The sequence below is a fragment of the Hevea brasiliensis genome, chromosome 3 (genome assembly GCF_030052815.1).
Source record: "Hevea brasiliensis isolate MT/VB/25A 57/8 chromosome 3, ASM3005281v1, whole genome shotgun sequence".
Classification (NCBI taxonomy): domain Eukaryota; kingdom Viridiplantae; phylum Streptophyta; class Magnoliopsida; order Malpighiales; family Euphorbiaceae; genus Hevea; species Hevea brasiliensis.
The window spans coordinates 1,596,736-1,618,365 of record NC_079495.1 but is presented as its reverse complement, the minus strand read 5'-3'; the positions used below and the strand labels follow the sequence as shown (position 1 = coordinate 1,618,365).

General features: G+C 33.9%; 2 protein-coding genes and 1 long non-coding RNA gene across 3 annotated transcripts in view; 2 read left to right on the top strand and 1 right to left on the bottom strand.

Moving 5' to 3' along the window:
• The window catches only part of LOC131178587 (uncharacterized), a 76,605-nt gene that overhangs the window by 29,975 nt on the left and 25,000 nt on the right, over positions 1-21,630 (top strand). The gene's annotated exons all lie outside the window — the stretch shown is intronic.
• LOC110666243 (ACT domain-containing protein ACR10) lies at positions 5,712-9,382 on the top strand. The gene is made up of 6 exons (XM_021826658.2): positions 5,712-6,087; positions 6,443-6,664; positions 7,147-7,252; positions 7,741-8,074; positions 8,211-8,492; positions 8,775-9,382. Exons 1-6 carry the CDS (start codon positions 5,934-5,936, stop codon positions 8,910-8,912), a joined length of 1,236 nt encoding a protein of 411 aa, XP_021682350.2. The 5' UTR covers positions 5,712-5,933; the 3' UTR covers positions 8,913-9,382.
• LOC110666244 (S-adenosylmethionine synthase 2) lies at positions 12,863-14,930 on the bottom strand. The gene is made up of 2 exons (XM_021826659.2): positions 14,776-14,930; positions 12,863-14,322 (listed from the first exon to the last, which is right to left on the bottom strand). The coding sequence occupies exon 2, from the start codon at positions 14,313-14,315 to the stop codon at positions 13,143-13,145; it is 1,173 nt and encodes a 390-aa protein (XP_021682351.2). The 5' UTR covers positions 14,316-14,322; positions 14,776-14,930; the 3' UTR covers positions 12,863-13,142.

The following is a 21,630-nucleotide window of genomic DNA, read 5'->3' as shown; positions in this document are numbered from 1 at the left end:
TAAATTGCTATAAAGTCCTACGATTGACTAATATTAATTACTCAATCTTTATATTTTAAAATAAATAAATTCAATAATATATTTTGATTGAATTCTTTTTTTTTTCATATAAAAAATCACTATTTCATTAAAATAAACCATTAATTTTAAAATTAAGATTATGTTGTTAAAAATTATAATTTTCAATTATTACATTTATATATTTAAATATTAATTGCTAATTATTTTTGTAATTTTAGAAATGCTTATAATATTATTAAATTAAAATTTAAATTAATATATATATATATATATATATTCATGCTAATCAAAAGTAACTTAATTAGTTTTCATTTACTTTCTCAAATTCGATATTTTACAGTTTTAAAGATAATTTTAATATTATTAAGCTAAAACTTAAATTAACATGAACTTTAAATATGAAAAGAATTCATGCTAATTAGAAGTAATTTAGTTAGGCTTTATTTGGTAACAGCTTTTAAGGTAGCATTTAATGTTTAAATCACAGTCAAGATATTATCTATTTTATTTACACTGTTCGATAATATAATATTTAGAAGTTAAGAGTGTAATTCATTAAAAGTTACTTGTTCTAACTCTTAAAGGTGGAGAAATTATTTTGATAAAGGTTAACAAGATGATACTATTATTTTTATATTTAATAGCTAATCTAATAACTATTTTTTTGAATACTTATGCTTTAAATTATTACATAAATAATTAATCATTAACGGCTAATATTTAATAATTAATTACTAGTAAAATAACTAATAATTACTAAAATAATTAATATTATCGAATTAGACTTTAGAGATCAAAAGAACATTTTTATCAAAGTCAACAAGATCTACTATTATTATATTTAATAACTAATTTAATAATTATTTTTATCGGACGCTTATACTTTAAATTATTATATAAATAATTAACTATTAACGATTAATATCTATCAATTAATAGTTAATAAAATAATTAATAATTACTAAAATAATTAATAACTATTATAATAATTAAGATTTTAATCTTATTTAATTTTAAGTATATAAAAAATAAAAAATATTAGATTTGAGTTTTATTATTTATTTATTTTAATATTATTTATTTTTATAATAAAAAATCTAATTGTTGTCATTCACGACGCATGCAATTTAAGTCTATCACCGCGAGCTCAAGGAAGCACTCAAGATCCAATAATAGACGTACGGTCTTACACCATTGGATCCAGTCCACCTCAAGTTGGCAATTGCTCTATTTTCTTACTTTGCTTTGCTTTGCTGAGCCACGGAATGGCGTCATTGCTTCACGTCACATTTCCCTGGCACGTAATTACAAAGTAACCCTTTCCTAATAAATTTTCTTTCAATATCACCCACTTGCTTGCCTTGTCAATATCTTCCACCCTCTAAGTGGACATAAAACCTAATCACTAATGCAAGAATCTAGTTCTAAATACTACTATTTTAAATATAATTTTAATTTTTCATATATTAAATTTATACAAAAATTATTAAGATTTTTTTGGGATATATAAAAAAGGTAAAAAAATTGATGAATAAGATATACAAGTCATAAATGAATTCAGTTTTTTAGAATACAAGTTAAAGGATTAATTCTAAATTTCTACCTTATTTTTACAGAGATCTTCAATTTAATTTAATTTTTTTAATTCAGTCATTCAAAATCCTACATTGAATGCAGAAAGTATACATGTATAAGTTATATAAAAAAAATTCTATTAAATTATCATGATTTAATAATATTTTATTTTTGTCACTAAAACGTGTATATATTTCTTTATCTTTAGTAAAAAGAAAAAAGCTTATTTGATTGCTAATGTGCACGTGCCTTTAGTTGAGGTCTCACCCTTAAGATATACCCAGTGAACTGGTCTTTTGAATCCCACATCGAAAGTGTCTGTGTACGAATTATATATATAAAAAAAATTATGTTAAAATTGTCATTATTTAAACAGTGTTACATTTCTGTCACTAACCCTAGTGAATTGGTCTTTTGAATCCCACATCGAAAGTGTCTATGTATAAATTATATAAAAAAAAATCTGTTAAAATTATCATTATTTAATCAGTGTTATATTTCTGTCACTAACCCTTTTTATTTTTATATCAATATCTAAATTAATTCAAAATTTTAATTTAAGTATAATTTAAATTAAATTAAAAAATTTATCTTATTGATTTCATAATTAGATTAAAAAAATTAATAAATTTAATTCAAAAATTAAGTAATTAAACTTCTTAATTTTTAGTCTAAATCAATAAAATTTAATTTTAAAATTTTAAATTTTAACCAAAATAAATTTAAATTGGAAAAATTTAATTAATTTAAATAAAAATTTAAAAAATAATTAAATTAAACATTTCAATAAATATAATGGGTAGCCATAAATTAAAATAAAAATGTTTGATGAGTGTAGGAGCATGACAATTTTATAAAGTAATAAATGAAGGCATAAAAATCACAAGTGAAGGAGGAGAGGGAGATACGTTACGTGGACTGATGGCAGCCGTTAGCGTTGATGTAATTGTAGGGGTAAGAGACAGCAAGTAAGCCCAGAACTTCAACTTTGCTCCTCATGTGTATGTCACTCTCACTCATGACTCTTGCCCTTGTCTCACAAGCACCATTGAATGTGGATCTTTTCTTCCCTCTTTTCTCTGATATTACTTTTCTATAGTGATGTGATTTCTTTTAGTTTATTAATTTTTTTAATTTTAATATAATTGATTTTTTTTTGCCATTTTTAATGGGTATAATTCAAATTTTTTTTAAGAATTATTCAAATTTTAAGATGTATGCTAGGGAAAAAGAAAAAAAGTAGTTGTTGTTACTCATGGATGCTTGCAAATTTCCAAATGGAAAATGGTGAGAGCACATGGTAGATCTAACATGCTCTCTTTTATTAAGGAGGCACTACCTTTAGTTTTCAAGATTCTTGTGGATGCAAATACCTTCTCTCTAATGCACATTCTTTTGTTAAGATTCAAAAAGTCCTTCTCACCCATTCAATTTTCCACTAAATTATTGAATTATTAGTTAGCACCCACCTAGAGATATTTTGATACCTATGACTAGGGATGATAATGTGTAAAGTAATATAAAAATCACAATAGTCAAATCTATATAATATTTTCAATACTCAAATTTATTCTAAACTCGATTAAAATTTATATTGATATGAACCTATTTTCCATATATGAATCAATTTCAAATCCGGTTATATATAATCTATAAACTCGATTATTTAGTGTTTTTAAAATAATTTATTAAGTATTGATTAATATTTTAATTTAAAATTTAATAAATTTGAAAATACTTTTCAGCATTATTCAAATAAAAAACTATTAATTTATTTTTAATTTCTTTTAATAATAAATTTTCTTTATTTATGATCAAGTTGTTCAAACTAATATATATATATATATATATATATATATATATAAAGGCTAATTTATATATATTACAATTAAATATTTTTTCAAGCAATTTTAAAATGTATTTCACTATATTAATTTAATATATTCAAAAATTTTAAATAATTTTAAAGTCTTTTTTATATTTTTTGGTTTCCTTCTAACTATGGATTATAGATAGACAATGGTTAGGCTTAGGCTTTTTTTTTTTTTTTTTTCATTTTAAAATGTTTTAAAAGGAATGAAATTTTTACTTTTTTTTCTGAATAAATGAACTTTTTACTTTATAAAATGTGTATTTAGTTAATAAATTACTGATTCAATGACTTCATTTTGCTTTATGATAAAAAAATTTTATTAAAATTATCATAATTTTAATAATAATTTATTTTTATTACTAATTCGTATGTGTAAATAAAAAAAAAAAAAAAGAAAACTAGGGAATATAGAAATTAAATGTAGGATGTGGCATGGGTTTATGATTATAAATAGGGTGGGAATTAGGTGGAACCGGGGAGGATATACATAGATTTATATCTGAATCTGATTGAGATTAATTTGGGTTAAACCTAGAATTGGACCTAATTGATTGTTGGGCCAATTTTGGTATCTTCTTAAATTATAAGTCAAAATTGAATCAAAATTAACTATTTAAATTATTAATTTATATTCGGTTAAAAAGTGTAAGTGCACTAAACCATTTTCGAACTGGAATTAAAATCTTTAAAATTTAAAATTGAAATTAAAACTAATCATAACCATATCAAAACCGGTTAAAAATCAGATCGGACTGAAAACATGATGACGTAATTCAGTTTTGATTTATTTCCTAACCAGGTATAAATAGTCAATTTCAACTCAAAATCGGCTCGAACCGGTCGATCGGCCTAGACAACAAACACATGAAATGATGCGAAATTAAAAATTTAGTAGCGTAGTGTGAAACGGCTAACTAGAAGGACAAGTGACAATTGGGACTTTTTCTTGAAGTCTCCGTCAAGATAAGCACGTGAGAGGGACCATTTATAAGACACGTGATGGCGGCTGTCACGAGTCACGAGTGGCCATATATCGCCAATTTATCGCCAGTTTTGCTTACGATATATTATACTGGGTTTTTTAAAACTGTTTTAAGTTCCAACTTCTCCGTAAACGAGTTCAAACTTCAAAGATTGGACTTTTCAAGTATGAACCGACATTTTTCGACTTAACAAAGTCCAATAATGTTGGATCAAGTCAGTGCCACGTCAGACTGCACAGTTTTTCCTCGGCATTCACGTAAGGTGGCGGGAAGATTGATTCCAATTTGTCATAATCCTTTCACAAACGTTTTAAAATATATATTATTTTAAATATTATTAAATTATTCTAATTTTATAATTAAAATATATTATATTTAATTTTAAATTAATTTTAATATTTTATAACTAATTTTAAAAATTATTTTTTCTTCACTGTATACATAAATTTGCTACTGGTCTCTAAATAATATAAGTGTTAAGTATAAAATTTAACATTTAGAAACAAAGTATAATGAATAAATCTGTTTAAAAATTTTACAAAATATTTTCATAAAATTTTACAAAATATTTTCATATAAATAATGGCAGAGCTAATATACTTAAATATAAAAAAAAAATTATGCCAAAAAAAATAAATGTACTGTAATCAGCAAAGATATATAATACATATTTAGCCAATAAATTAAATTAAGTTACATAAAATAATTAAGAGTTAATTATTAAAAAAAATTTAAATTTATCAATTTTTATAATTAAATTTTAAAATTCAAATAATGGACTATTAAATTTTTATATTTAATTAGTATTTAAAATTAATTTAATCGTCAATAAATTATTAATAAAAATTATAAGTTAAATTTTATTTTACAAATATTATTAGAAATGGTTACATTAATAATTTTTTTAATAATTGAATTAATTTAATACATTAATTAAATATAAAAATTTAATTTTAATAATTAATAAGTTATATGATAAATTTTTTTTAATTAAATAGAAGAATTTAAAATCTATAGCTCCATAATAATAATAATAATAATAGTAGGAATAATAATAATAATAAATATAACGGAAGAGAGGAGGAAAAAAGAGAGGAAGTAGTTAATGATTTCTCGAGCTTCACAATCATTATATCGTCTCCGAGATTTCAATTAATTTCGACCCATCAGTCTTCTCTCCCCCCCACAGACTCACGGTCACCAAACAGAAAAAGAAAACAAATATATATATATATATATATATATATAGAAAGAAAAAAGAAAATCTGCAAATGGACAAAGAAACAGTAACAACAACTACAAGTGAATCAGAAGCGAAGAAACAGGACCTACTCTCTTTCTCTACCCTTCTCTGCCTCTGCTTCTTCTTTTTTTTAGCTCTGCACCAACAACCGCTGAAGCAGCAAAAACAACTGGCTGAGCAAACAAGAATAGTTACAACCTTTCATCTGTAAAGAACGTTTAAGAAGAGGAACAGAGACATGGGTATTTTACACGACGACGTGGTGATCATCAGTCAATCAGAGAAAGAAAGAGACCTCAGCGTCATTACCGTTAATTGCCCTGATAAGACTGGTCTTGGTAGTGATTTGTGTCGCATCATACTCTTCTTTGGCCTTAATATCGTTAAAGGAGGTAAGTTAAACATGATCCTGGATTTTTCTTCTTATTGCCATTTTTTTGGTCTCTCGAACAATACAGGAAAATTGAAAGAAATTTGAGAGCTTATCAACTTGTTGTTTCTCTTTCTTTTTTCCCCTCTTCTGCTTCATATTTTCCCCCCAATTTTCTCAGCTGCCAAATGGTAAAAAGTTAGGCTTTCTGCCTTAATTCACGCTTTTACTTTCCAATTTGTTAAGAATTGGTGGGTTTGGTGAAACAAATGATGGCTATATGTATTTTCGTTTATTAATTAAAATTTGTGTATAAAGCTGTGGGATTGTAGTCTTATTTTGTTTTTTGTGTTTGGCGATTTTTTTATATGGTGAAGATTTATCTACGGATGGTAAATGGTGTTACATAGTGTTTTGGGTTGCTGGCAATTCATCAACTAGATGGGGCCTTTTGAAGAAGAGATTATTAGGGGTTTGCCCTTCTTGCTCTTCAGCTTCTGGGATTTCGTATTATCGTTCAGAATTGCAGCAGCCTCCAAGGCCTCCTGATGTTTTTCTATTGAAGTTATGCTGTCATGACCGAAGAGGGCTTTTACACAGTAATAATTCTTTCTGGAATCTTTGGCTTTTTATTGAATCATTGTCTATTGAATCTGCCTGGTTTATTGTTTTGTCTTTCTGGATATGTTTTCATGATTTTTCTGGTTTCTGTTTATTTGTTTATGTATTGCTGGATGATCTTAAGGGTGGGTTCTGATTTGTTGTTTGCATCTTTTTTGCTTTTTATCCTTAATTCTGCTTTGCATGACAGTTGAGAATCATGTAGTAAGAACAGAAAAAATTGGAGCCTAATCTCACCACAGCCACACACACGCCCCAGCTTTTTCTGATATTCCAAGTTTTCTTTAATTTTTTTGTGTGAATTCGATAATCATATGGAGTATGAAGGAAATTTATAAAGCTGACTGATTCTCTTGTCTCCCCTTTTGATGTGGATTTTTTCGTGGAGAAATTAGCACTAGAATATTTCGTGAACTTTCTGTCTTTCTGTGATTCAGTTTTGGAGGGTTTCTTTTGGCAGATGTGACTGAGGTGCTGTGTGAGCTTGAACTCATTATAAAAAAAGTGAAGGTATCCACAACACCAGATGGGAGGGTGATGGACCTATTCTTCGTTACAGACACCAGGTTTGTATTCACCATATCTATTCTCAGACATATTACAACTTGTTTCTCTGAGGTTATTGCTATTTTAGTGATACTGATTATGCTCATTTAGTGCCGTTGACATGATTACTTTGAATGATCGTTAACATTCTAAATTCAAACAACATTTAAGTTCATTTTCATAATGCAAGAAGAGGAGTTTGGTGACCTTTTCTTGTAAATATAAAGTGCTATATGGTGGCTATTTCCAATTCAGATTGTCCAATTGTAGTAGTTGCCTTCTGTAATAATGGCATTTCTTGATTTTATGGATACAATTGATCTTCTCTTGAAAACCACATTTTCTGACCATTTTATAAGTTCTTGTGATTTTGTCAATTGACAGATGGATATAAAGGATTTTAAGTGATTTTTTGTAGGATCATTTTGCATTTAGAAAAATTGTGTTTGTGATTATCTTCTTGACTTCTTTCAAAAGTAAGGTTCCTTTAATGCCTTGTCTTTGTCAGGGAGCTTCTACATACAAATAGGAGAAAGGAGGATACATATGATCACTTAAAAGCTGTTATGGGAGATGCCATGATAAGCTGTGACATAGAAATGGTTGGCCCTGAAATTACTGCATGTTCGCAGGGATCTTCATTTCTTCCAACTACAATCACAGACGACATGCTTCACTTAGAAATTCCTGATGAACTCCCAAGTTCACTAACTTCCGCCAGTGTTTCTGTGACAATGGACAATTTACTGAGTCCTGCTCATACACTTGTTCAAATTGCATGCCAAGATCACAAAGGTCTTCTTTATGACATAATGAGAACTTTGAAGGATTACAATATACAGGTATATACATTAATACTCTAAATTGCATGGATTTTTCTGAAGAACGTTTATTCTCACGTTTTGACTAGGGTTAAGAACCTGCTTTCTGCAATACATAGTGAAGCAATATTGAACTATTTATGGCTTGTGTGACCAGATTTCTTATGGACGCTTCACTATAAAAGAAAGTAGGAACTGTGAGATTGACTTGTTTGTTCAAGCTGATGGGAAGAAAGTCGTTGACCCTAACAAACAGAAAGCATTGTCTTCTCGTCTGGAGATGGAATTACTACGCCCTCTCAGAGTAGCTGTTGTTAGCCGCGGTCCTGACACAGAGCTACTAGTGGCAAATCCTGTTGAGTTATCTGGCAAGGGCAGACCTCTTGTGTTTCATGATATCACACTTGCTCTCAAGATGCTTAAGACTTGCATTTTTTCGGTACTTATGTACTTACTGAATAAGCTTAGATAGGTTTTCGGTATGCTTGCTATTTTTGCTTTTCCCTTGCATCAAATGGCATTATTGTTTTTATCACGACAAGAGTGTGTTGCTGCAATTATGAGATTGGCAATGCATTACAGGTTGAGATTTTGTGAACATGTGAAATTATTATTCACTTCTACGACATTCTTTTTTTTTTTTCCCCAGGCAGTTCATTAATTCTTCTTCTTCTTTCCAACAACAATTATCAATTATAATGCCTGCTGTATGTTTTTCCAGGCTGAGATTAGGAGGCGCATGATTGGAGATCGTGAATTTGAAGTGTACAGAGTCTTGCTTGATGAAGGGGAAAGTTTGCGCATCCCAAGAAGCAAAATAGAGGAAGCAGTTTGGAATATGCTAATGGGTTGGGACTGATAAATGATTTTAGCATCATTCTTTTTAGATGGCCATGGTCTCCTGTACAGATTACTTCTCCCTATCAAAATTTGTATGTGATGTAAATTATGGATCATATTTCCTTCAGAGGCAGAACTGTTCCACTTCCACATCTATGTTTACGACTCCTGTGAGGCTGACTAGTACCATAAAGATGAGAAGTTGGTAACAGGATATAAAAAGGGTGAAGGCATACATGAAGCCTTATCTTACACGTTTGGCGTACATGAAGTCTTTCTAGTAATGGATGCCTGTATATGATGGCTCAGTTGATTTCCTATTATGTAATCCATTAATACCTTTTTCTATTCTTGTAAATAAAATCAGCATGTAGAGCATGCAATGTGAAGTGACAAGAGGTTTTGTCGTTCAAATTTACCAGTTATGTCAACAGAGCGAGCTGTACAGTACATCGCATATTAAACCAGTAACATAACAATTTCATTGCATATACTTGTGTGTTTTGCTTCTTATACATTTTCTGTTTCACTAAAACTAATCATTGATGTGCATTTCCACCTTTAGGAGGTGTTCTGGCAATGTACTTTCATTTTCATAGATTCAGGTGTCGAGGATCCACACACACGATCGATTGTGCGAGTGCTTCTGCATACCTATATGACTCTCTTTTCTACCCTGGCCAGATGAAAATGATCTATAAGAGATGCATCGATATATACCCCGATATGCTACTACTAAATACTTTTTGTGTTGAAGTTGCTCAAAGGTCAACCATGGAAATGATACTTGTTCAGGATATTTCAACATCAACAATGAAGGCTTCTGGTGGGAAGGAAGCATGGTTCTGTAGTGGTTGGTCCAAGGTCATTTCTGTTTGTTTGTGTAGACCATCTCCCATTCTCGACGCGGTGTCTTTATAGTACTATTATGTAAGTGTCCCCTAATCTTGGTTCCTAGTCTGCATCTTGATGAAGAAAATCTGTGTCATATCAGGTGAAATATCTAGGATATGTCCATATTATGTTTGGTGATTTAGCTAAAATATCTTGCAATTTTTTCAGATCACTGCTCCACTTGTCACTTTCACTATGGAAAATATTCCCTGCATGGTTTTTATCTCAATCACATAAATGAAGTAAAAACAAATCATCATTATTGTTGTTTGATGTACCGACTACAGGGCCCTATCTTCAGATTCCAAAACCCTTCTTTGTTCTGTGAATACCCTTTTTTTAATATATATATATATATATATATATATACTTTGGTCAAATTTACAATTGTGGTCTTTATAACTTATTTTAATTACATTTTTTTAACATTTGGGTCAATTGTAAGCAAGTTGAGAATGACAAGTTATAAATAAGCGATTGCGATTGCGATTTATAAATATGATTTTTTTAAAAAAATTATACTAAAAGTTTATATGTTATATGTAAGTTTAGCACTCTAAATTATTAATTAACAATATGAAATTAAAAAATCTAATTATAGTAGAAACTGATACAAATTGTTGTATATACAGGGTTGGAACTAAAAGTTTATATTTGGGGTCAAAATTGAATACTCAACTCAACTCAACTCAACTAAGCCTTTATCCCAAAAATTTGGGGTCGGCTATATGGATTCGCTTTTTCCACTCTGAACGATTTTGGGTTAAATCCTCAGAAATGTGTAATGCTTCTAAGTCATGCTGTACTACTCTCCTCCAAGTCAATTTAGGTCTACCACTTTTTTTCTTTCTATCATCTAGTCTAATGTGCTCTACTTGTCTAACTGGAGACTCCGTATGTCTACGCTTCACATGACCAAACCACCTCAATCTCCCTTCTCTCAACTTATCTTCAATTGGCACCACTCCTACCTTTTCTCTAATACTTTCATTACGGACTTTATCTAGTCTAGTATGACCACTCATCCACCTTAACATTCTCATCTCTGCAACTCTTATCTTAGATGCATACGACTCTTTCAGTGCCCAACACTCACTACCATATAGCATAGCCGGTCGTATGGCTGTACGGTAAAATTTTCCTTTTAATTTATTGGGAATCTTACGATCACATAAAACTCCCGTAGCACGTCTCTACTTCAACCATTCGGCTTTAATCCTATGACTAACATCCTCCTCACATCCCCCATCTACTTGAAGGACTGAGCCTAGATATTTAAAGCGATTACTTTGGGACAGTGCCACTCCATTCAAACTAACTCCTTCCCTATCACCAGTTTGGCCTTCACTGAACTTGCAATGCATGTATTCTGTCTTCGTTCTACTTAACTTAAAACCCTTTGACTCTAGAGTACTTCTCCAAAGTTCTAGCTTCCTATTCACTCCTTCTCGTGTCTCATCTATCAGAACAATATCATCCGCAAACATCATGCACCAGAGAAAATTGAATACTAAAAAAATTAAATGAAATTTTGATAAAAATATAGGATTAAAATAAAAATATAAAATATTAAGAGATTAAAATTAAATAATATAAAAAATATGAATAAAATTTACATAAAAGTATAGGGATCAAAACAAAAATAAAAATATTAGAGGGTCAAATAATAACTTTTAAAAATATAATTAAAATTTGTAGGTAAAATATTAATTTAAAAAATTTGAGAATGGGCAAACTGTAGTTCTTTTTAATATTAAAATTTATGGGTAAATTTTTAATTTTAAAAACTTTGGAGGGCTAAGGCCCCCAAACTTCTACCCAAGGCGACTCCTATGCATGTATATATAACTAATGAAATTACAAGAATTGACCTTAATTGTCAATTTAATTAAATATTTGACAATTTTTTTTATTATTAATCATTTTTATTTGTATAAACGTGAGATGGTTTACTTTTCAAAATAAATTGGCAAAACGCATACGCATGTAACAAAGATCAGAAACCATGGAAGTGGAGAAGATGATAAGAGGTTTACTTGAACGTTTTCCCTGTTCTCTAGCAAGCAGCAGTCTTTCCAGCCATGGCCCATGAGAATAGGGGGCGTATGGGCTAGGTGGAAGAGAGGATCAAAGGCTTCCTTGAGCAAATGCCACCAACAGCCGTGGTGTAGCGAGAATAATGGACAATGCGAAGAAGGCGTTAAGATGGGACGGCTCTGGAGCTGCCAGTGAATCGCCATGGCAACCTCAAGAGTGCTTCCGGTGATCAAAACCTACTCTTTCTTCTTTCTTTAGGAGCTCCTTTTGTCCTTTCTTTTTCATCTTTACCTGAGCTTAATTCGTTGTTTGATTCTTGGAGGCACTTATCATCAACTATGGCGCCTCTTGGTATTGTTCTTCTTTACCAAACTCTTGCTCTCATATATGCTTTTCACTTGGTTTTTGAATCTGTAATCTGGGTGTCATTTATTCTCATGCAAGGCGTTCGATAACTAAGGATGTTAGTATGCATCCTTAGAATTTTCCCTTGTGAAATCTCAGCTTTGAGTGGACTAGCAAATAACAATTTGGCTGAGAGCGAGACGCGAGAGGGGAGGTTCAAGGATTGCACTTCTCTCTTCCTCTTATCTTCCCCCACCACCCAGCTCTTACGAAGGCTTTGATTGGATGGCATTCTAGGCTATTTCCTCTTGTTTCCCTGCTAATAAAGCTAGTCTACTTCAACTCTGTAGCCCTTGAAACACTCCACTACTAAAGTTCCTAAAGAAGCAGATGAATGCCCAGATGCAAGTCAGCATATTCGTCATACACCCACATTTCATTTTGTTGGAGATGGCGAAAGGGTAGAAGAAATGTTTGGCGCTGGAGTGACTGCATGATCGTGGTTGCACCCCTCAAATCTTATTCTAGGATTTCATTTTTATTAGCGTGTCGATGCAGGGACTATATAGGAGAATCACAGTTATACATGTACTCGCATGTGATAGTAAAATAAAATTTTCAGGGGGTTAAGGTATCAAGTATCAACCCTTCTACACAAACAAACTATAGTTTCAAAATTGATCGGATCAAACAAATGGCAAGATAGAATTTTAATTTCTTTTTGTTAAGATTGAAAAAAATGTAAAAGAAAAATGTAAAGACAAATGAATATGTGGTTACTAACCATTCCTAACCAAACTACAAGCTCAACTTGAAGCATACATCCTGAACAACACCACGCTTGGGCCTTGAAATGTTCACTGCAATATCAGTCAGATGCATGTGCTGAAGCTTTCTTTATTCTCCCCCACCAAGCAGAATGTTGGCTAGGATAGTATCATCTCTAAAATATATAAAGCCAAACCCAGAAGACTCAGGCCTTGGGTTTGAGGAGCTTGACAGTCTCCCAACTGAAATCTGGTTCATCACGACCAAAATGACCATAAGCAGCAGTCTTCTGGTACCTGAAGTTGCCTCCTTTCTTCAAGTCAAGATTGATAGCAATCATTCCAGGCCTGAAGTCAAAATTCTCCTTAATCAATGCCAAAATATCTTTGTCTGGAATCTTCCCTGTCGTGTAAGTGTCCACAAAGACTGACAATGGTTCTGGGACGCCAATTGCATACGAAACCTGCACAATACACCGCCTGGCAAGCCCTGAGGCTACCACACTCTTTGCTGCCTGCCTAACAATATATGCACCACTTCTGTCCACTTTAGTTGGATCCTTCCCTGAGAAGGCACCTCCACCATGAGCTCCCCATCCACCATACGTGTCGATAATAATCTTTCGACCAGTGAGTCCTGCATCTCCATGGGGCCCTCCAATGACAAACCGGCCTGAAGGGTTAAGGTGGAAGATAGTCTTGTCATCAAGATATTGAGCTGGGATAACAGGCTTAATTACATGCTCTTTCAAGTCTGCTGCAATCTGATCATTGGTGACAGTCTCATCATGTTGTGTTGAAATCAGAACAGTGTGAACCCTAACGGGCACCATGGCGCCACTTTCATTTCTATACTCAACAGTAACCTGGGTCTTGCCATCAGGCCTCAACCATGGACATGTCTCGTTCTTTCTCACCTCAGTGAGCTTGGCACCAAGCTTGGTGGCAAGTACATGAGTTAGTGGCATAAGCTCAGGAGTTTCATCAGTGGCATAGCCAAACATGTGGCCTTGATCACCAGCTCCGATTTCCTCAGGTTTCTTGGTGAGATGGCCATGAACTCCTTGGGCAATATCGAGGCTTTGTTGCTCAATGTTAACAAGGACCTTACACTTATCAGCATCAAGGCCAACATCAGCAGATGTAAACCCAATGCCTCTGCAAGTATCTCTAACGATTTTCTCATAGTTTACTTTAGCCTTGGTTGTTATCTCACCAAAGACCATGACCATGTTAGTCTTTGTACAGGTCTCACAGGCAACCTTGCTCTCTGGGTCTTGTTCTAGGCAGGCATCAAGAATGGCATCTGAGACTTGGTCACAGAGCTTGTCAGGGTGTCCCTCATTAACAGACTCAGAAGTGAAAAGAAAGGTCTCCATATCTCAACTGCACCAGATCATTTACCAAGAAACAATTAAAACTGGTCAACCTATTAAGTTAAACATAACAAACAATCTAAGAACATAGAAATAATGATTCCTTTTGGAAATTCTCTAAAACCAGATTTGGTTCATTCCGAAAATAGAAATGAAAACATAAATTTTAGAATAAGAATTCATCTTCTTATTTAACATACAAGAAATCTAACATCCATCCATTTTGAAGTATAATTTTTGAGATTATAAATGGAAATCTTAAAATTGGAATGTAAAGATGCAATTTTTATTCATTTTCTTTCCAAAACAAACCAATCATGCCCAAAAAGGTACCGATCAAACCAACCCCAGATGATGAATGAACATGATCTGTCATAAGCAAAATCTAACAGGGAATTCATATGAAAATTAGAGCTACAAGTCTAACAGATCTGTAATGTAAAAAGAGATAAGAAATGCACACCGGTGAGAAAAAAGAGAGCTCTACAGAGGAAATGGAAGAGAAGAAGAGAAAGCAGAGACAAGTGAGAGTAATATATAGTTGCAGAAAGACGCGGTGTCCTTTGACTCGCTCCCTCTCACTCGCTTGCTTCCCCGCCCTTTTCGCTTCTCTATTTATCAGCAACTAGGATTCCAATCTAGTGAAGTTTTGCTCAAGCTCGGCCTTCATATGGACCCTTCAATCTGTGGGACCAGGTGGTCTGTGATATGCTTCGACGGTTAAGATAATGTGAGTACTTTGGTAATGCCTGTGGCCTATACAAGTCTCTTCAACAACCAACCTTTCTATGGTTGGTGAGTGGGTCGGTAGGTGGGCCCATATACCTGCCTCTTAGGTGGATCTTTCACGGATCCAGGTGGAGCTCCTCTATCTAGATGGGATATTGTCATCTTTGGTTTTAGGACGGAGGCCTCCAATCCTCATCATCCACGTGCCAAGAGGCTAGTAATCATTTTCCTCACAATTATTATGAGGGTATTTAATATAGACACGAATTATATACCATTGTTTTAATTAAAAATTATTAATATAAAAAAATAATATAATATGTAGATATCATATTTTGGTCGGCCATTAAATTCACAATTTATATAATCAATATATAATTATTTTCTCTTTATAAATTATAATGTAGTTTTAATTTCATGAAAATATCATTTTCTCGAAAAGAGTTGCCATCTAAATATTAATCTTAATAAGTGGCTTTACTCATCACCCTCTGAACAAAGCAATGTTCCAAATTGTTTTTCAAACTTTTCAAGTTTTGATCAATATTCGATCTCTGAATTATCCGATCTTATGCTCATTTATGTTCAATTACTTTTCGATCTCTTTAATGCATGATCTCGTGTGTCCAAAAGTTTTTGATCGATATCCAATCTTAGGGTTATTCGATCTTACGTGCGATTATATTCAATTGTTTCTGATCTCAATGACTTGATTTTGTGTTCAAATATCTCGAAGTTTCAATTACGACTCTGTTTAGTCTTGTGTTTAGTTATCCGATCTTAATTAGTTTTGATGCAAGCACTTGTTTTAATAAAGGTTAAGGTTTAATGTTTTAATTCGATCTCTTAGGTTTTGTGCATATGCTTGGATTTGATGCCCGTCACGTGATTATTCGATCTCAGGAAGTACAAAAGTGGTCATATAAAAGGAATTATATTATTCATTTCTAACTTTTTACAAAGTCATTTAGCGAGCGGGTCTTCCTCAGCCCGATCTCCAGTTACATTCTCATTATTTACTCCCTCCTCTCCCTTCGGTTCGTCTTCACTCTCAGCTTCAAGCTTTTGGAGCCAGGTGAAGTCCTCTTCAGGATAGTGCGTGACAAAGCTCGGCCAGGTGATCGTTATGGGCGTGCACATAAGCGCTAGCTTCCTTCGCTAATGCTTCATCCTCTTTCACCTTGATCTCTTTAGAGAACTTAGCTAGGTCGGAAGCTCGACAGGCTTGAGCATCTTTAAGTTCCTTTTCTAGCCGAATCGTTCTATATTCATGAGACCTCACTTGTTGCTCCAACTCTAAAATTCAGGCATTAGCAGCGGAGAGCTGGTTCTTAGTGGACATCGCCTCGTGGACTGTCCTTGACATTTCCCTCAAGAAGTGGACCTTTTCTTTGATCATGTGCTGGGTTGCCACAGCTTCCAAGCTCAAGCTCATCGAGTGGTTGAGGAGATCCTCGATGCTCTCTGGGCCCATTTGAGTTACGTCTTCAGCAAAGCAGATCATAGCACCCAAAACTTTCTCCAAGTCGATGTTATCCCGCACCAACCTCTTCCTCTCCAGTGATTGAAGCAATATTTGGGCACCTTGGGAGAGTGGTCGCCCTAATGGGACCACCTACCTTGAGGATCTGCCCTCCGAAGTGGAGTAGACCAAAGTTTGAGAAGGAGGGTCAGCAGGTTGAGTGGCAGGCTTTGCAGCTGGGATTGACGATTCTGGAACTAGTTGCTCTTGAGCTCAGGTTGGGGAGCTCGTCACTTCCACCCGAGCTCGTTTCTAGGCCTCAGCAGCAGCAGCAACCTCTTTCATTTCCAATACCTTCTTAGCGAGCTCCTTCTTTTGCTTTCGAGCTTCCTTCTCAGCGCCGCCTCTCGCCATATTTGCACAGAAAAATAAGTTAGTGAGTTCGCTGGAACTAAGAGACCAAAGATTTAAATTTTACTCATCTCGGGGTTGAGGTCAGAGAGTTATAGCAGGGTGTTCTCATGGGGGATCACATTCATCAACTATTATTTCAGTTCGGCCATGATCACGTTTGAACACGAGTATCTGCGAGTGATTGCCTGGCTTTTCAGTTCCATCACCATGGCGTCCTCGACATTGTTTAGGGAGATCTTCTTTTCAGGCCTTGCGCCCAAGTAATTCCAATTTCATGGAACCCCCTTTAAGCCACGGGGATCTTTACTTTGGAGGATGAAGAACCTATCTTTCCACTTCTTCAGCAAGGAGGGGAGATGGTGAAGAGCCCATAATTCGACTTCGCTTGGAAGAACCAAAATTTGTCATCTTTTTATCGAGTGAGCCTATGTAGTTCAACAAAGACCTTCACCATGGGCTCAAGTCCTTTAGCTTGACATAACCCTCTGAAAGCTACCAGTGTTCGCCAGGAGTTCGAATATACTTGGGCAATGCATACTCGGTAGTACCTCAGGACATCCTTATAAAATTGCTCGACAGAAAACCGAAGCTCGGCCTTCAACTGTTCTACTTATACCATGATTAGATCTCCCTCCTCAAAGAAATGATCAACTCGGAGATCCCCTTGACATCGAATGAGTTCAAATGCATTGGTTGGGAGGTTGAACTCTTGGCTTATTTGTTAGAGATCGGATATCCCAAGGGCTAAGGGGAGTTCATCCACGAGTAGATTCTCCTTCTTCATGATCGGAGCCTGCAGTTGGCTCGACCCGACAGACTGGCTAGAGGTCAAAACTATAGCTGCAACAACTTCAGATCGACCACTTGGTCTGGCTTCCTCACCTTCTTCGGAGGTCTAAGAAACGTGAACGGAAAGTGAGCTTGCAACTCTCTGATTGTCGATGCCCCTCATTTTCAGGCAATAAGGATAGGAAGTGATAGGAAAAAGATCAAAGTTGTCACCTCGGTCTAAATCGGCTATGGAAAAGCTAAAAAAGTTGAGAGAAATCGTTGAGAGGCTTAAGGGGAATGAAGAGAGCAAAAGTGAAAAATGATTGAGCCCCTACCCTATTTATACAGGCTCGAGCATTAAATGCTCACAAGACCTTAGGTGGCCCATTCGTAAGCGAAAAATTTAATGTTATCTCAATTTTCGATGTGCACCAAAAGAAACTGGATGGAGAGGCACCGAACGAAAGAGATTGGTTGTAAGGGTATGACTAGAGATCGGATAGAAGAGGGAACAGAAGAACAATAAAAGCGGTGTAAAAATAAAATAAAAAGTAATAAATAAATAATAAATAAAAATAAATAAAATAGAATTGAGCTTGAAAAGAAGTCCATTTCATTTTTAAAAGAGTAGAATACATCATTAGGCAGGTACTTCCCAGCTTGATCATCAATTACAGATATATCTACATTCTACTCTATCTACATTCTACCCCTCTTGCTTCCACAGTTCGAACACCTCCACAGTTCAGACACTTCCTAATCTCAAGATGTCGTTTAAGAGATATGTGAAGATCGGAAGGGTAGCTCTCGTAAACTCTAGTGACGACTATGAAAAGCTCGTTATCATTGTCGATGTCACCGACCAGAACTGAGCTCTAGTCAGGGCCCCTGAGATAGTTAGAAGCCAAATGAACTTCAAGAGGTGGTCACCGATATCAAGATTGAAATTAGCAGTCTCCTTACTCGAGATCGGTTTTTGGCTCGGACTAGCAGGCTAACTAGAGATTGAAATGGTGGTTATTTTAGTGCCAGATCGGTTGTGTGGTCTAGTTTCCTCGCTTTCATCGGATGATGTTCTCGTAACTCTTTGACCGTCAGTGTAATCCATTTTCAAGTGAAAGACAAAGGAAGTTATTGGAAAAAGATTAAAGCAGTTGTCATGATGAAAATCGACGTCGGAAAGATAAGGCATGGAGGAAGAATACGTCGAAGACTGACCAGAGAGAGAAAGTGGAAATGTGAAAATGATAGCCTTTCCTCCCTGGTATATATATAGGCCTGAGCATTTAATGCTCGTGGAACTTGAAGCGGCACATCGATTGACAGAAAATTTAATGCTTTCTCAATATTCGCTGCACACTAACATAGACTAGACGAAGAGAATGGATAGAAAAAAGATTGGAAAGACAATAAGAGATCAAAGGTGAAGGGGGAAGGAACAGAGATCGGGAGGGTAAGTTTTCAGATAAGCAACTATTGAGAAATCAATTAAAGGGGAACAAGATTAAGAGATTGGGTAGATCGAGAAGAGGGCTACTAAAGATAGGAAGGTTGGAAAAATTAGAACTTCAGAAGTTACTTTGAATCATGACCCTTGATTTACAAGATCAACTCTCCCACCATCGAATCTAAGTTTGTTAAATCATTTGGGGTACGATTTAATCTCCACCATCCACCCCATTTTGTAAGAATAAATCTGAACCATCGGATCTAAGGCAGTTAAAGCATTTTGGTACGCCCTAATATGCACCATTGATCTCATTGGCAAGGACAGATCTTGAGCTATTAGATTAGAGTAATAAATAGATTCGGCACCTTTCATTCCCAACCCTTGAATTTGTTCAGTAAGGTAGAATTCCCAGCCATTGGATTAGATAGAAAATGACAAAAGAGTCCTGACCTAAATCTCAGCCCTCAATTCTTAGTCTCTTTAATTATTGACCCTTGGATTTTGTTCTTTTAAATCCAGATCCTTCATCCTTTCCCTCTTGAATTCTGACCCTCCATTTCAAAACCCTCGGTCCCTATAAATACTTGAAATCTTCACTATTGAAGGAGTCAATAATTCTTTTCTCTAAAAGAGCTGATAGAATAGTTAAAAGAGACTTTAGAAGCGTTAGTTTTCGAAAAAATCTTTAATCTGATTAGCTTACCCTCCCAAAGCTTCTCTCACCCATCATTTTCTTGAAGTACCTTAACTACATCCTCATACATCATTCATTACTCTCATCATTGCTAAAGCTCACCCACAGGTAAAACCTCCATTTGCATGTTTCTTTCAAGGTGGCAAGATAGATTGCATTTAGATATCACAAACTAGAATCCAAACTCCCTAAATATTAGGTCAGACCAAACTTTTTAGGATGTAGGTTCAATGTCATTATATGCTTTTCCCGTAGATATTACTTGTAATTTCATTTTATCATTTTTATGTTGAACACACATTTTTTTATCATTTTCAAAGTAGTATAGGAATAATATTAGAAGTTCGGATAATAATGAGTTGCACTTAGAATGCGGGTATAATAATAAAAGTAGAGAGTTTGGCAATAATAATAAGAGATTGGCAATAGTGAAATAAAGGTCAGAATGAGATCGGATATCGCTAGAGATAAGAAATACAGCACATTTGCATTTTATATAGCGGGGAGTTAGGGAATAGTGTATTCTTTTGGTTTGCGTAGCTCAATGAATAATATGAGTTTGAAAAATGTTGCTCTAAGTGCCATTTTATTTTGAACTTTTCTTGTTTTATCAAAATGTTATTTTGAAGGTCGGCAAATTTTTATCAACTAAAATTTTCTTCGTAAATATAGGAGATCGGGAGAGAGTCATTTCCTTGAATTCCCTGGTGTTTATTCATTTTTACAAAATATTTTTATAAAATTTTTATCTTTACAAAATTTACCAAATACATTTTAATATTCAGTTTGTGGGAGAGTCCTTTCAAGAACCCTAAATTTTTACATTGGGACCCAATGGAGAGTGATAAGTGCATAATTTATTAATTTTACTCCCATCACATTTAAAGTTTTTAGTGTGTTTTTATGTTTAATTTAGTTGGTCAAATATATTTATTATTTAGGCATATTTTTAGATAGTTGTGGAATAATTGTGTTAAATGGAGAAATTTTCAGCATTTGACTTTTGTTGTATTTTTCAGGTGTTTCTAAAATTGTGGGTCTCCAAATTGATTGCTGTTTAATCCATTGAAAAGCTAAGATAGAGCACTTCAAATGATAAAGAGGGACCAAAGCCCAAATCAGTCTCCAAGGTTGATAAAATGAGCTATGGATCTATTGCAAAAGCCCAGACTCAATGGGTCACTACCAGTTTTAGTATTTATTTTGTATATGGAGTATCAAACATCCAAATGAAGCAAGGCCAAGCCCAATTGAACCTTAAGAGCCACCTCTATAACTTCTATGAAGGGCTGGACATGAGATAAGGCCATTTTAATTGTTAAAAATGGCAATGAAGTTGTCACAATGGGCTAGACCGTCTGACTGAATCAGTCTTGATTTTTGGGCCATAACTTGGACTGTAAACCTCGGATTTGGGTCCATGAGTACCCGTTGGAAAGCGGAGAAATAGGGATAAAACTTTCCTGAAGAGGGTAGAGGCAGATTCAGAAAGAAAATTGCTGAAAATCTGCATCTTGAATTTCAAAACCTTTCCTAGTTTGGTTTGGTTCCTATCTTTGGGATTAGGTTTTTTAGTATAAATACGTCTTTGGGTAGCAGCTAAGAGCATCCCAATTCAGACTTTTGTTCTCCATTTACATTCTAGATTTCTTCTTTATTTCTTCTTTAATTTTCTGTAAGCCATGAACATTAGTGGCCAAGTTTTTAATTCAGTTCAAGGAATTCAAGTTCTTATGTATGATTTGTGAGACCAGGTTCTTAATTTAATTTATGTCTTTTTAAATAACTATTGTTTTCT

Bases quoted from the DNA above. Each gene is read 5' to 3' on its own strand.
- LOC110666244 (XM_021826659.2), bottom strand. From the start codon at position 14,315: ATGGAGACCTTTCTTTTCACTTCTGAGTCTGTTAATGAGGGACACCCT.
- LOC110666243 (XM_021826658.2), top strand. From the start codon at position 5,934: ATGGGTATTTTACACGACGACGTGGTGATCATCAGTCAATCAGAGAAA. The intron at 6,665-7,146 runs GTAATAATTCTT...TTCTTTTGGCAG, and splicing joins CCGAAGAGGGCTTTTACACA to ATGTGACTGAGGTGCTGTGT. The intron at 8,493-8,774 runs GTACTTATGTAC...ATGTTTTTCCAG, and splicing joins TTAAGACTTGCATTTTTTCG to GCTGAGATTAGGAGGCGCAT.